The 16,031-nt window shown below is 48.9% G+C and overlaps 1 protein-coding gene across 8 annotated transcripts in view; it reads right to left on the bottom strand.

The window, feature by feature from the left end:
• The window catches only part of GTF2I (general transcription factor IIi), a 78,695-nt gene that overhangs the window by 49,326 nt on the left and 13,338 nt on the right, over positions 1-16,031 (bottom strand). For all 8 annotated transcript variants that reach the window (XM_058680319.1, XM_058680321.1, XM_058680323.1 and 5 more), the window contains exons 2-9: positions 14,393-14,496; positions 13,766-13,904; positions 10,695-10,829; positions 9,824-10,007; positions 9,657-9,685; positions 7,447-7,501; positions 6,923-6,966; positions 1,560-1,637 (exon numbers count right to left, since the gene is read on the bottom strand). In XM_058680319.1, the coding sequence (XP_058536302.1) occupies positions 1,560-1,637; positions 6,923-6,966; positions 7,447-7,501; positions 9,657-9,685; positions 9,824-10,007; positions 10,695-10,829; positions 13,766-13,904; positions 14,393-14,491 (763 nt within the window). In that variant the 5' untranslated portion in view covers positions 14,492-14,496. The remainder of the gene's footprint in view (positions 1-1,559; positions 1,638-6,922; positions 6,967-7,446; positions 7,502-9,656; positions 9,686-9,823; positions 10,008-10,694; positions 10,830-13,765; positions 13,905-14,392; positions 14,497-16,031) is intronic.

Below are 16,031 nucleotides of genomic sequence, written 5' to 3'. Positions count from 1 at the left end.
TCCACTTCCCATCCAGCTCCCTGCTTGTGGCCTGGGAAAGCAGCTGAGGTCGGCCCAAAGCTTTGGGACCCTGCACCTGTGTGGGAAACCCGGAAGAGGTTCCTGGTTCCCGGCTTTGGATCGGCACAGCACCGGCCGTTGTGGTCACTTGGGGAGTGAATCATCGGACGGAATATCTTCCTCTCTGTCTTTCCTCCTCTCTGTATATCTGACTTTGTAATAAAATAAATAAATCTTTAAAAAAAAAAAAAAAAAAGAGGTTAATTCCTGGGTAGTCTAGTGACTCAAGCCCTTCCCTTGCATGCGCCAGCATCCCATACGGGCGCCAGTTCAGGTCCCAGCTGCCCCACTTCCCATCCAGCTCCCTGCTTGTGGCCTGGGAAAGCAGTAGAGAATGGTCCAAGGCCTTGGGACCCTGCACCCACATGGGAGACCCGGAAAGAGGTTCCTGGCTCCAGACTGGCCCATCTCCGACCACTGCGGCCACTTTGGGAGTGAACCAGCAGATACAAGGTCTTTGTCTCCGTCTCTCTGTAAATCTGACTTTCCAATTAAAAAAATAATAATATATCTTTAAAAAAAACCGGAAATGATTTAAATTACTTGCTGCTTAATAATAGCTACCAGATACTGCAGCTATACTACCTCACGGAGCCTGTCCCACACAGCAGTTCTTATTAGTTCTCCCTGCAGTGGACCCAAACTGCAAACAGCCCAGGAAGCTTTCAGGAAGGGAAAAACAGATGGTGGCACAGGCTACGGAGCCAGGCTCACCAGCAGGATGACACACGCAACGACACAGCAGGTGACACAGCAACACGGAATGAAGGAAGCCGCACTGCTCCCTGACCCGAGGACGCGGTACACGCTTCGTGACTGCACTCACACACACTGGGAAAAACTAAATAAACAAGCCAATCTACAAATACAGCAAACAGACCAGTGGTCGCCTGAATGCTGGGGAGGACAATGAACTGTGAAGAGACACAGGAAACTTTGGGGGAGGATGAAACTTTCATTGCTTTGTTTACAGCTTTCAAAACCAGCCCATATCAGACATCACTGCTTGCCACAGGTAATTATGCCTTGATAGACAATCTGAGCCAACTATAGAATACAACAAGTGTTCTAAACGACAACCTACCAGTGCACAAAAGCTGACTGCTTTTATCTTCCTGTAACACGCAAAAAGAAAACAGAGCCACACGATTCAGAAACAGATTCTGAAGACAACAGTGACACCGACAGAGACATCGTGATTGGTACGGCCCTGGGACCTCACACATTTTGCAAATTAACACTGAAAGCCAAGTCTAAGCTGTGCCAAAAAGTTTGCTGATACTTTTATTCTCTGTCTTATTTTGATATGGAATATCCTGAATATGGAAAAACAAGAAAATCAATGGTCACGTTCCATTCTCCTCACACATTGATTTACTGCTCAGTTTTGAAATGTTTTATTCCAGTGGTGAATTGGAAATACAGGCGCCAATCAAGGACTATTTTTAAAAAGGACTTTAACCTCAAGCAATTGCTACGAGAAACTACACCAGGATTACCTTGCACGTTATACTGATAGTAGTCAGGGTCCTCGGACTCCTCCTTCACCGTCACAGCTGCCATTTCCAGGGAAATGCCTGTGGTGTGGAAATGCACTTACAGAATTACAGGGCGGGGCGCTTCAGTGAGACCAGGTCTGGCACAGTCTCCCATCCTCCCAAATAATGCAAAGCAGTGCCTAGATATTCTGAATACTTTGAAAGCACAAAACAGTGACCAGTAGTTGCACGGCAAAACATCCCCTATAATCTACCAAAGTCTTCACCACTAACATTCAGCCGGGAGCCTTCAGTGATAGCCTAATGGCTAAGTCCACATCTTAAATGCACCAGGATCCCATGTGGGCACTGGTTTGTATCCCAACTGCTCCACTTCCCATCCAGCTCCTTGCCTGTGGCCTGGGAAAGCAGTCGAAGACGGCCCAAAGCCTTGGGACCCTGCACCCATGTGGGAGACCTGGAAGAAGTTCCTGGCTCCTGGCTTTGGATTGGCTGAGCCCTAGCTGTTGGGGCCACTTTTCTTCAGTGGACAGACTATCTTTCTGTCTGTCCTTTTTCCTGTAAATCTGTATTTCCAATTTAAAAAAAGAAAACTGGTCAGGGGTAGACGTTGGCACAGGGGTCAAGACACTAACACACCACCTGGGGACCCCAGCCCTGGGTTTCAGTCCTGCCTCTACACCTCATCCATCTTCCTTCTAATAATGCCCTTCCTGGGAGACAAGTTCAAGCACATGAGCCCCTGCCCCGTCCTTGGGCCATCCAGTCTGAGTTCCCGACTTCTGGCTTTCTGGCTTCAGCCTCACATGGCCCTGACTGTCACACTGGCTGCAGAGGCAGACAGGAAGTCACAGCTTGCAGCCAGAAGCAGAGTGTTAAGTGTGACAGGTGGATCTAAACTATAGCTGCTGGAGGCTGGGTATGGAGATCAGGTCTGTGAGTTAAGTCCACAGGAAAGAAGCTATAGGGGACTGTCACAGTTCTGGAGCTGAACTCTGGGGGTGTCACGTTCTGAAGAACCAGAAGAATGTTCCCCAGTAGGCTTCCAGCAGAGGGAGGAGCAAAGGAATCACCTACACACGAGTCAGTGTGCAAGGCTGGCCGTTAGGGGAAGTGATCAGAGCTGAGCCTGACCAGCCTGGGTTACTGCAGCCTCACTGACCCGGGACAGGGGACTGTCCAACTCCAGGCAAGCCGAGCCTTCTGCGTGTGGCAGCTGGAGCAACAAAAAAAAAAAAAAAACTAGGGTCTGACCGCCAGCTGGCTGCAGTTCTGCAAGGCGACACTTCAGGGCTAAGGTCCTTGCACCCCAGAGGAGAGCAGCATGAACCCCTTGCTCCTGGCCTGGCTGCGGCCGCCATCCAGGGCATGAACCAGCAGGAGACCTTTGTCTCTGCCTTTCGAATAGACATATTTTTAATAGGTGCAAAGTATGCTTGAAAACAATAAACCTAAATGATGATGCATATATAAAGTAAAAAAACTCAGTAAGATTTCTCTTAATTCACCATTCTTACTTTCAGATAAAATATTCAGGAAAGATATGAATAATAAACACAGTCTGCAAACTGATCACTTTCAGTGCAATTAATTAAAATCCAGACATAAAACTAGGATTTATTCAAAGATGGAAAAACAGTAAGATTGAAAAACCCTGGACCAGAGTTGTGGCACCGTGGGTTAAGCCACCACTCAGGACGCTAGCATTCCATCTCAGAACAAGTGCTTGAGTCTCAGCTGCTCTGCTTCCAGTCCAGCTGCCCACATAATGCACCTTGGGGGCAGCAGATGGCAGTCGGAGAGGGAGGGCACGTGGAACCCCCGCTGACTGTGGTGGCCACTGCCAACACTTGGGCCATCTTCTGCTGTTCTCACCGGAAGCTGGGTTAGAAGCAGGGCAGCCCGGACTCGAACTGGTGCCAGAATCAGAGGTAGAGGCTTTACCAGTTCAACCGTTCGGTTTTCGAAACACAATCATACAACTTGCCTAAAGTAGTGCCAGTTTGGTTCTAATGAATGGCTCCACCTAACTGCACAGCTGGGCACGCCACGGACACTGGCTTCCGCTGTCCTCTGAGTGCTCCCCGTGGTGCACTAGCATACGATGAGCTAGAAATGACACCTGACACTGCACTCGCTGCTCTGTCATCACATGGCTAGACGATGCAGGATTCTCGTTAACTCAGAAACAGAGGACAGTGAATAGAGATAACAAAAAGTCCCTGTGTATCTGCTGAATCCTAAACCTGAAAGCACCGTGAAGGCCTAACGACGGCAGGCTCTGCACACTGTATCACAATACACTGACCCTAGGCTCCCGGTCTCTCCCCACCTTGAACAAACTGGAAGCTGAGTTCAAAACACCTACAGCTTAAGGGCAAAGTACAGCTTATATGTTCCACTTCCAATCCAGCTGCCTGCTAAACACCCTAGGAAAGCAGCCGGAAACCACCCACAAGGGAGACCCAAGGCTCCTGGCTTGGGCCTGGCCCAGCTCCAGCAGTTGTGGCCATCAAGGGAGGGAGCCAGCAGACAGAAGACATTTTTGGGCCCGGCAGCGTGGCCTAGCGGCTAAAGTCCTCGCCTTGAACGCACCGGGATCCCATTTGGGCGCCAATTCTAATCCCAGTGGCCCCACTTCCCATCCAGCTCTCTGCTTGTGGCCTGGGAAAGCAGTCGAGGACGGCCCAATGCATTGGGACCCTGCACCCGCGTGGGAAACCCGGAAGAGGTTCCTGGTTCCCGGCTTCGGATCGGTACGCATCGGCCCGTTGCGGCTCACTTGGGGAGTGAATCATTGGACGGAAGATCTTCCTCTCTGTCTCTCCTCCTCTCTCTGTATATCTGACTTTGCAATAAAAATAAATAAATCTTAAAAAAAAAAAAGACATTTTTCTCTAACGCTGCCTTTCAATTAAATGAACAATAAATGCTAGAAAATCTGCCTGAAGTACATTGTGGGGGGGGGGGGGAGCACAGCATTACAATTCAGCACAGAGAGCCGAGAAGGATGCTGTGGATGGGGAACTGGCTGTGGGCATAAGTGCTACCGCAACTCTAGGCAGAAAACAGGGCTCACAGTTAACTGCGGCTGCAGCGTCCACACGCCAGACAACGGACTCACAGCCTGACTGCCTAACACACGATGGATCTCACACCGAAACAGAAGATCAAGATCAACAGTGCTTCAAGAATGCATCAAAGTGTAAAACACCAAAAACATAACCAATAAAGCAAAATCTGGAAAAATTTCATCAAAATCTCAAACTTTTGAGCTTTTAAGGTGTACCACTGGAGCCCGGCACAGTAGACTAGTGCCTAAAGTACTCATATACCGGGATTCCATTTGGGCACCGGTTCTAACCCCGGCAGCCCCGCTTCCCACCCAGCTCCCAGCTTGTGGCCTGGGAAAGCAGTCGAGGACGGCCCAATGCCTTGGGACCCTGCACCCGCGTGAGACACCAGGAAGAAGAGGGTGGAGGTGCTGCTGTGACAGCAGCTTAGAGCTGTCCTCACTGTGCACAGTAGTCTGGGAGCTGCTCCCAAAAGTCCACTGAGTTGGGCTCGGCAGCGTGGCCTAGTGGCTAAGGTCCTCGCCTTGATCCCATATGGCCGCTGGTTCTAATCCCGGCAGCTCCACTTCCTCTCTAACTCTCCTCCTCTCAGTACATCTGACTCTGGAATAAAAAAAATAAAATAAATCTTTAAAAAAAAAAAAAAAGTCCACTGAGTTACCCACAATAGCTCAAACCGTAACACTCCAAAAAACACTTCCGTGGGTATTCACAGCACGTTAACTAAAACACAGGCAAAAAGGCAAGCAAAATGCAAATCCGTGGCCAGTGATGGTAGGAAAGCAGGCGCTCCAGCTACACGGCAGAACGGCGTCCACATTTAAGTCGCTCTGGAACTCAAGCCTTCCCGACTGTGAGCTTCCCAGCGTGACACAGAGGGAAGGAAGCAAGCTTCCAGGATTCCACGCTGTGAAACATCAGATTGACCAGACACAGGACGGGTCAGGGAGGACATCGGGGCCTAATAGCAAATGGACACTAGGTTTTTACAAAGACAGATTGCAAAAGGCTGTCAATTCATTAACTGGGCATATAACAACTAGGCTAACATTGTACTGCACAACGACATTCAACTAAAAGTAAATAAATACCCCAAGCACTTGGGCCCCTCACTCACGTAGAACAGGATGGAGATCGGGACCCTTCGGGTGGCTGCCTGGCCACACCTGCCACAGCAGCCACCTGAGGAGGGGGCCAGCACATAGAAGCTTTCTGCTACTCTCTGCCACTCTTTTTAAAAAGATTTGTTTATTTTTATTGGAAAGTCAGTGATAGAGAGGAAGAGAAGAGACAGAGAGGAAGAACTTCCGTCCACTGATTCACTCCCTACGTGGCTGCAACGGCCAGAGTTGAACTGATCTGAAGCCAGAAGCTTCCTCCGGGTCTCCCAAGCAAGTGCAGGGTCCCAAAGCTTTGGACTGTCCTCGACTGCTTTCCCAGGCCACAAGCAGGGAACTGGATGGGAAGTGGGGTAGTGGGGACACAAACTGGCCCCCATATGGGATCCCGGCACATGCAAGGTAAGGATTTTAGTCGCTGGGCTATTGCGCTAGACCCTCTGTCATTCTTTCAAAATAATCTTTTTATACAAGATAATAATTTATTTAAAGGCAGTGTGACAGAAAGGGAAATCTTCCACTCACTGGCTCACTGCCCACATGTCCACAATGGCAAGGGCCACCCTGAGCTGGGTTGAAGCCAGGAGCTGCTTCTTGGTCTGCCACAGGGTGCAGGGGGTCCAAGCCGTCCTCCGCTGCATTTCTCAACACTTTAGCCACAAGCTGGTTCAGAAGGAGGGCAGCCAGAGATGAACTGACACCGTATGAGAGGCTGTCATCATAGACACTAATTCAAATAAATAAATCTTAAGAAAAAGAATTCTGGGGCCCAGCACGGTGGCCTGGTGGCTAAAGTCGTCGCCTATGCTGCAGCCACTTGAGGAGTCAACCAATGGACAGAAGATCTTTGTCTCTCCTCTCTGTAAATATGACTCTCAAATGAAAACAAATAACTCCTAAAAAAAGAAAAAGAAAGAAAGAAAATTCCTGGATGCCTTGGTGGGGGGTAAGTATGGATGGGGACTTGATAAATTTTACTGAGAACAAACTTCTGGCTACCATTTACTAAGGAAATCCTCTGTGGGGGTTTTAGTATCAGAGCACTGATAATGTCACAATTACAACTAATATATAATGATTACTAACTTCTCCTCAAAATGCGAACTCAGCAAAATGTCTCACATGTAACCTTTGAAAACTAAGGAAAACCCTTGGAAGCAGCAGTACTCACCGGAATCTTCCGTGGGCTCAGTCTTCACCTTGACGGGGCCACAGCTGCAGGAGACGGAAGGGAGGTGGCTCAGGTGGGCTGCAGCCAGAGCTCTCGCCCAGCACCCCGAGGCACAGGGCCTCAAAGTGCCAACACATTCACCTGACCGCGGAGCACTACACAGATGCCCCTCACACGACACACACTCGTTTCTCACATAAATAGAGTGGCCACCTGAATTAAGAACTTGAATTCCAAACTACCTTTTGGGGACAAAAGCACAACAGAGTAGCGCAGAGCTGCTGGGGAAGTCTGAAGCCCACACTCCTGTAACGTGGCCCAGCTCGCAGTGTGAGGATTGTTCTGGTCTCCACCAGCAGGTACTACGACACAGAACTACTGTACCACAACGCGTTATGTTCCCAAACTCCCCCCAAATGCTTTGACTGCCTAAAACACCTAGATGATTAAAAAGGCCTTCATCGCCCCATCTCCCAAGGACGGACATGCTGCAAATGCACAAGTGAAGAGAAACGGGGCTTTACCTTCCACCCGGAGACAGCAGCGATCGCTCAGCATCCGACACCATCACGCGCCCACCTGTGCACCGCAAGACGTCAGAGTTAGCTCTGCCGGCCAATTCCAACACGACTATCAGTGCCAAAGGCTTTGTAACTGCAGTGGGTGGGTGACTGGTGGGTGTCAGGTCTGGGATACTGGGAATAAATACTGACGTGGGTTACAAAAGAATACACTTTGCAGTCCTGGCCGGGCCCATCTGCTGCCTCTGGTGATTGAACTGGGGGATGTACAAGCCACCTGCCTTTCAAATTAATGAAATAAACAATCTGCCGCAACGAACTGGGAAGGAGAGGCTGTGATCAGGTACGGGATTTCTATACAGAGTGACAGAAATGTCCGGTAATTATAAGGAAGTGATAATTGCATAGTTTATAGATACACTAAAAATGACATAAAATAGCAGATTTTAAAAAAGATTTATTTATTTATTTATTCATTTATTTATTTATGTTGGGAAGGCAGATATACAGAGAGGAGAGACAGGAAGAACTTCCATCCATTGATTCACTTCCCAAGCAGCCACAACAGCCAGAGCTAAGCTAATCTGAAGCCAGGAGCTTCTTCCAGGTCTCCCACTCGGGTGCAGGGCACCAAGGCATTGGGCCGTCCTCGACTGCTTTCCCAGGCCACAGGCAGGGAGCTGGATGGGAACTGGGGCCAGCAGGACTTGAACCGGTGCCCATATGGGATTCCAGCATGTGTAAGGCGAGGACTTAAGCCACTAGGCTACAGCGCCAGATTTTTTTATTATTATTATTACTTAAATTATACTTCAAGTTAGAATTTGCAACCAAAGTGGAAGGTGGGGAGGAGCCAAACTTTAATGACCATGTAAATGGGTAAACAAACTGATATAGCTGTTATATACAGGAACAAAAGGAATACTATTCAGCAACTTAAAACAAATCAACTATTGATGCATGAAATAACCTGGAAACAGTTCAGCCAGAGCCCAGCAAGCGGCACACACACCGTGATACCATTTATTTCCAAGTCTGGGCAAGGCAAACCAAGGTAACTGAGAGTAACAACACCAGAGACCACCTGGCCTGAGGCAGGTGGGCCAGGAGCTGCCAGGGGTGGGAGGTCACTAGGAGAGACAGAAACCCCTCGTTTCTGGATTGTAGGAGTATCAAAATGCACGGCCGGGCCAAAGCAGAAGCAGACGGGCATTTTACAGCTGCACACTGCACCGCACAGCCAAACCTCAGTCATGAAAACACCAACACTGGAAAATAACCTCTGACTAAAGCGTTAGGATGATACCTTCAAGGTTGAATCGCATGAAAACCTGAGACACACTCACCCGGCTGCTCTGCACCACTCACTCAGAATGCCATGCTGAACTGTTCACCACGGGGCAGCACAACGGCTCTACCAGCCACTCCTCCAGCCCTAAGCGCTGGGAGCCCATAGAAGCACCGGTTCATGTCCTGGCTGCTCCCTGTTTACGGCCTGGGAAATCAAAGGAGGATGGCTCAAAGCCTTGGGACCCTGGACCCATATCGGAAACTCAGATAAAGTTCCTGGCTTCAGATCAGTTCAACAGCCAATCGGGGAGTGAACTTCCAGACAGAAGATCTGTAAATCTGCCTTTAAAATAGAAACAAATACATCTATTTTTAAAAAAGCAAACTCCTTTAATTAACAACCAGAAGCTCAAGCGTCAAGTCAAGATTCTAAGGTCAGTGCTGTGGCACAGTGGGTTAGCAACACCAGCATCCCATGCAGGCACGAGTTTGAGTCTAGGCTGCTCCACTTGTGCTGCAGCTGCCTGCTAAGGTGCCTGGAAACAGTGAAAGGTGACCTGACTGCTTCAAACGATGCCTTTCAAATAAAATAAAATCTGTAAGAAGCACATTCCTACAATAAATGGCTTCAGAAACATCAACAGCAGGCTAGATCTATCAAAGCACCTTCAGAAAATACTGATTCCTAAATAAACATATTCTCAAAAAGCTATGTAAAAACTGTATATTAATTAGCCTAAGAAATTGAGAACACATACATACATCAAAATGTTGTACAAAGTAGAAAAATAATTTTTGTGACAATTAAAATATTGGTTCTTAAGAAATCATTATGATGTATTAAGTTCTGATAAACAAGACACACACAGAGCAGAGTGCAGAAAGAGCTCGGGCCCCCATGTGGGAGCACGAGGGCCACTTACCCAGGTGCTTCTTGGGCTCCAGGAAAGGCCTGCATCAAAACAGAACAAAGACTTTCTGTCAACACTCGCAATGAGCTGGTGCGAGGCTGGCCGCCAGGGAACCTCCACCACACCGCGTCTTAGGGGAGGAAGCCAGTCACAGGCAAGCAGGGAGGAAAGCACTTCACCTCTTGATGATAAACGAAATCCCTGCTTTGTTCTCCAAGATCCACTTCAGGGTGGCAACATCGTAATTCTCAGGATGCTTGAAGGCCACTCCTTCTGGAAGCCCCTGGACCACCACGGCCGACTGGTCTCGCAGCATCTTCTCGTAGGGAACAGGCACCACGGTGGATTTGCCTAAAGCTTTCCCTGAGTGGAAGGGAGCAGACGCTGGCTGTCACGCAGCAGCTGACGTGGAAGCACGGTCAACACGTGCTGTGCGCCTGCAGCCTGGCACAGCGCACACACGGCACCCTTGTTCTCCCACAATCTGGTTTCAGAAACTACTTTGAGAGACTGCACGGTCCAGGAAGTCCCACGTCAGAAAACTGAAACTGACCCAAAGGGGGGAAAACGAAAACTGCACAAGACCTAACTCCTAAACCGACGCCAAGAGCCCGATGGCTTAGCGCAGCATGGTCTCTGCTTAGGCTGGTCCCACCCTGGGGAGCGCATTCGGGTCATACATAATTCAGCCTCAAAATCCAGGTGTCTGAGAGCGTCAACTACCGCCCCCAAATGTTAGGAACCATCCTGATCCTTTCACTGTGGCCTCTCGGGTCACAACCCGCCTGCATCCGTGCGACCAGAGGCTGGAGCGCAGTCCGCGCTGACCTGCCCCTCCGTGCCTCTCGGACGTCTCCTTCCAAGAACCAGCCCCGTTTGTTGGTACAACTACTCTGAACTTCTTCAGCACGGAGACAAGAGAAGCCAAACTGTTTCTACCACTAGCTGCCCTCTGGGGAAACGAATCCATCCCAGCTGTACAAGTGCATGCTACATGATTAACTATGTATCATCTATTCAACGGGCAAAGTTCAAGGGCATTGGTTTTACCGTAGCAAAAGCAGAAGTAGTCCTCCACGGTTTTCCTGAGGGTCTCGATCTCCACGGCGTCCACGCTCAGCCGGCTGCCCTGGCTCGCCGACTTCACCTTGTGCAGCTCGGCAGCTTTCTCCTCCTCCTCCACACCTGAGGAGCAGGGAGCAGCTCAGGACTGTGGAGCAGCTCGGGCACGTACATCCCCACACCGAGGACTTCGTGCGCCAACAGTGAGAGGACCGAGAGCTTCCTAACGCCTGAATGAGCACACCGCGGGACGGCAGTCCACTTGGAAGTGAGCAGCCTCAACCAAAACACCTCGCCACCAGCCATTAGCGAGATTTTTTTTTTAACAAGAAAAAAAATGATAAACTTATTAGCTACAAGCGTAAGCACAAACAGCGGACATGTCAGGCTTGTGAAATATGAAATGATTATGCAAAATTATTTTCAGTAGATGAGATAATAATAGTAAAACCAATCCTGCGTTGTTTCTCTTTAGCATCCTATGGAGAAACTGCAACCAACTCAGTGACATTTCTTTCTGAAGAAAGAAGATTTTTCTAACCCCCCCCCCCCAAGAGCTCGATATCCCCTTGAGAAGCCCCAAGAGCAGCCCCTGGAGCCGCTCCTCTGCCCAAAGATCTCCACAGCCACAGCCACGTGGCGGCAGAACACACACAGATCGCCCCCCGACCAAAACGGTGGCTCCAAGCAGTCGCTGTCTGCTACCCACAGTGACATATCACAAGATAGCACAGCTCCACAACACTTTACCTATGAGCTTTGCTTCAGATAATTTCTCCAATGGTGAGCTCAGGATCCTGGCATGTTTAAAGAATAGTAACCTAAGGGCCCGGAATGATGGCTCAGTAGCTAAATTCTCACTTTGCGTGTGAGACACACATGGGCACCAGTTCGTGTCCTGGCTCCTCCACTTTCTTTTTTTTTTTTTTTAAGATTTATTTATTGTATTACAAAGTCAGAGAGGAGGTGAGACAGAGAGGAAGATCTTCCATCTGATGACACACTCCCCAAGTGAGCGCAACGGCTGGTGCTATGTTGATCTGAAGCCAGGAGCCAGGAACTTCCTCTAGGTCTCCCACACATGTGCAGAGTCCCAATGCTTTGCACCGTCCTCGACTGCTTTCCCAGGCCACAAGCAGGGAGCTGGGTGGGAAGTGGAGCTGCCGAGGTTAGAACCGGCGCCCATATGGGATCCCTGCACATTCAAAGAGAGGACTTAGCCACTAGGCCACGGAGCTGGGCCCGGCTACTACACTTTCCCTCAAGCTCCCTGCATGTGTTCTAGAAAAGTAGAGGAGGACGGCACAAAGCCTCCAGACCCTGCGACAGAGTGGGAGACCCAAAGAAGGTCCTGCCTTCGGATCGGCTCAGCTCCAGCTGTTGCAAGCACTTGTGGAGTGAACCAGCAGACAGAAGATGTTTCTTTCTTCTCTGTAAATTTGCCTTTCCAATCAAAGTAGCTCTTAAAAAGAAAAAAAAATTAAACTAGGCTATGGTGTTTGCTAAACTGGGTGTTAAATGAATTTTCAACTGAAGATATTTCCGGCGCAATAGCCTAGTGACTAAATCTTTACCTTGCGTGCACTGGAATACTATATGGACGCTGGCTCATGTGCTGGCTGGTCCACCTCCCATCCTGCTCCCTGCCTACGGCCTAAGAAAGGAGTAGAGGATAGCCCAAAGCCTTTGGACCCTCTAACCAATGGGAGACCCGGAAGAAGCTCCTGGCTTTGGATCGGCTCAGCTCTGGCCGTGTGGCCATTTGGGGAGTGAACCAGTGGACAGAAGATCTTTCTCACTGTCTCTCTAATCTGTAAATCTGCCTTTCCAATAAAAAATTTTATGATAAATAAACTTTTAAAAAGCTATTTCTAATTTACAATGAGTCTGTTGGAATCCTGTCCATTTTCTGCGGCATCAAAGTATCAGCCAGGAAAACAAAGCATGAATTCCGAGGGCGAGACTGCAGTGCGCAGGGAAGACAATGTTCCCAAGGCTTAGCCCTGCCCAGGGCCACACACAGCGAGGCTGGACAACACACACACAGCGGCCAGTCATGCGACAGACGGCAGCTGACACACATATCATGAACACACACAACCAAGGCGTTAACACATCTTACTGGTAAAGAATACTGTCAATTTTAAAAAAGAAATTACGACCCTAAAGCTTAAAAGGTATAGCTGGAGAGGCAAAGGAATGCAATGGGGAAGTGTTGTAAAAGGACTAAAAATTCAATCAGAAGTGGAAATCAATGGACCGCAACTATTTTGACTCATGATCTGTTCGAGTGATCACAAATCACACCTAACGACGTCTTGCAAACTCAAGCACAGATCCTAGGCATCCGTTACGGTAACACCTTTTCAGTTACTGTTCCTGATTTCACAAAACGCTGTTGTCTGAGTTAGTGCAGCATCTACAGGCAGTATTAAACAGGGCTGTTACAGGCATTAACACCCTGCAGGAAATTCCTCCAGTTTCTCCCAGAGCCGAACAGGCTGAGCAGCGCCCCTCAGCCCAGGAGGATTACAGCACTCCCTGCAGACCTAGAGACCCCGAGAGCTGGGGAGACCTGCTCAACTCAACTGCTTTCAACTTATCCTGGTACTGAGCATGCAAAGACGGCCTGGGGAGCCAGCTGCCGGCTCCCACTGCTGGCTCGCAGTCCCGAGCTCCACGAGGCTGACAGCCCCGCACAGGGCAGCCCAAGGCGTCTGGGTTCACCTGAGCAAAATCCGTCCTCTTAAGCAGTAACACTTGACCCATTATGAACCATTTTCACAAGCATCAATCTCATTCATCTTTAAGAAAACAAGACACTGGCCTTGGCAGCGTGGCCTAGTGGCGAAGGTCCTTGCCTTGATCCCATATGGCTGCTGGTTCTAATCCCGGCAGCTCCACTTCCTCTCTGTCTCTCCTCCTCTCAGTATATCTAACTTTGTAATAAAAATAAAATAAATCTTAAAAAAAAAAAACATATCTTGTATGTAAACATTTGTTAAAACTTATAAAGTGAAACCATCTAAAAAACACACACACACACACACAATACTTACAGTATTTTACAAAATCTTTCTGAAAATCCTTTCTGGTATTGACGAAAGCACGTCCTCTTTCAGTTCCCACGACAAACACATCTGTCTCATACACGGCGATGCAGGCCACCTCGGCCTTGGACTTGGCCAGCTCTTTACACTACAACACAAACAGCAAGCACCATCACACACAAATGTTTAAAAACACCACTTCCACTGGGAGAGTAAAAAACCCAACGCTGGAAGTGCCTTCATACATCACTTGGAAGAAGGTTAGGTTTCGGCTTTAAGTATCACATATACAGATAACAACAATTTAAAGTTAACACCTCTTAAAAAAGCAGCTGTCTTAGAAAAACACCTGAAAAAATTTTTTAAAGAAACTTTAGGACAGAAACAAGATGGCAGAATAGGGTAAAGACACGTTTAAACAAAGAAACATTAGTGTGAAGCAGAGAGGGTACATTCCAAGAAATAGGAGAGGACAGACCAAAAAAAGAAACATTAGGTAAGTCAAGAACAATCTAGAACCTTGCAATAAAATGTGATTTTATGAACTTGAATCTGTAACAATTATTCAAGCACACAAATCAGTCCTTTTAACTAACTCAACAGGCTCTGCAACAGCCCAGCCCCCGGGCGGCTCACCATGGACTCGAGGGCTGACATGAGGAAGGTCACCACCATCCTGCTCTCCGAGGACTCCTCATCTTCCACCGGCAGCGTGGACATTGCGACTTGGGCCATGATCCCTGTGGAGGGCAGCAGCAGGACTGTGAGCACTGGACGCGTGTGTGGGGCTGCGCGGGGCGGACACAGATGCCCTCACTTCCCGGATTGTTTGTGCAAGGCTCGGGTGCCACCCCTCAGGTCAGCGCCACATCACAGGCAAAGCCAGATGGCAGCGGGAGCTGGTCAGGATTTCTCCCAGGTGAGGAGGGGCAATGAAAGGAGCTTGTCCCGCCGAGCCCAGCCCAGCCCACTGTGCCCACTCCACCTCGCCATGGCCCACCCTAGTGCGGTCAACAGGAGATGTAGGCTGAGCAGAGAAATTCTGTCTCATCAGGAAGGCGACAGAGCATCACGAAGCACCTGCGAGTCCCTCAGACCATCTCCCTTGAGGCGGCACATTCTGACACTCTGTCAGCCAATTCCAGCACAACACAAACACAACACACAAGTATCAACTCCTCACAAGGGCGGGGAGGAACTGGGATTTTTGTACATTGCTTCTGGGAATGTAAAATCATGCAGAAACAGTACAGCAGTTCTTAAACAGAATTGTCATACAACCTGCACTATCACTCAGGGTCTACAAGCCGGAATCCAACAGGTATTTGGTAAAGTATTCAGGACAAAAAGCAGAAAACACCCAGAGGTCCATCAAAAGGTGCACAGATAAACAAAAACTGCTATCTACAGCCTGACAAGCAAACTGATAACAGGCAACAACCTAGATGGGCCGATAGCATTATGCTAAATAAGCAGACACAAAAGGAGCGGCATTGCACAACTCCACTTAAGCAAGCTAACTAGAGTTGTCAAATTCATGGAAAGCTGACTGCAGCTGCCTGGGTACAGAGGTCAAGCTTGGGGCCAGCCGGTGGGGAGGGTTGGGGACAGCCACAACAGCACGCCTGGACCTGAGGTCACAGACTGAGACTGAGGTCTCTACACTGTCAACACTGAGATTTTTGTTACAGATATCTTACAAAACTTAAAAGTTTAAAAAAATCAAAATGGGAGACCAGCAACGTGGTAGCAGCTAAAGTCGCTACCACCAATGCCAGCATTCCACGCAGGTGCAGCTGCGTGTCCCGCTGCTCCCTGCTGCCTGGGCCCCTGCACCCAGGAGGGATGGGGGAGGAAGCTCCTGGCTCCTGGCCTCAGCTCAGCTCAGCTCCGGCCACTGCAGCGCCACTGCAGTCATCTGGTGGGGGTGGTCAGTCAGCCGATGGAAAAGAGTGCTCACGTTCTTTCGTTTTCTGTAACTCTGATTTTAAATCAGTACATAAAAAATGCACACACAAACGTTCTACAAAAGTGAAGTCTAAATTCCAACAACTTGATTTTCTGTGAATCACATGCAAACCACCTGCCTATTTAAAATTACTCCTTTCAATTTAGCAAGAGATTAAAATAACAAAATGAACAGGAAAGGACAACTGAAACATTAACAACCGGAAGCATGAGGGCCGGCGCCGGGGCCTAGCAGCTAAAGTCCTCGCCTTGCACATGCCAGGATCCCATATGGGCGCCGGTTCTCATCCCAGCTGCTCCACTTCCC

The sequence above is a fragment of the Ochotona princeps genome, chromosome 24, assembly GCF_030435755.1.
Source record: "Ochotona princeps isolate mOchPri1 chromosome 24, mOchPri1.hap1, whole genome shotgun sequence".
NCBI lineage: Eukaryota > Metazoa > Chordata > Mammalia > Lagomorpha > Ochotonidae > Ochotona > Ochotona princeps.
This window is presented reverse-complemented; position numbering and strand designations above follow the sequence as displayed.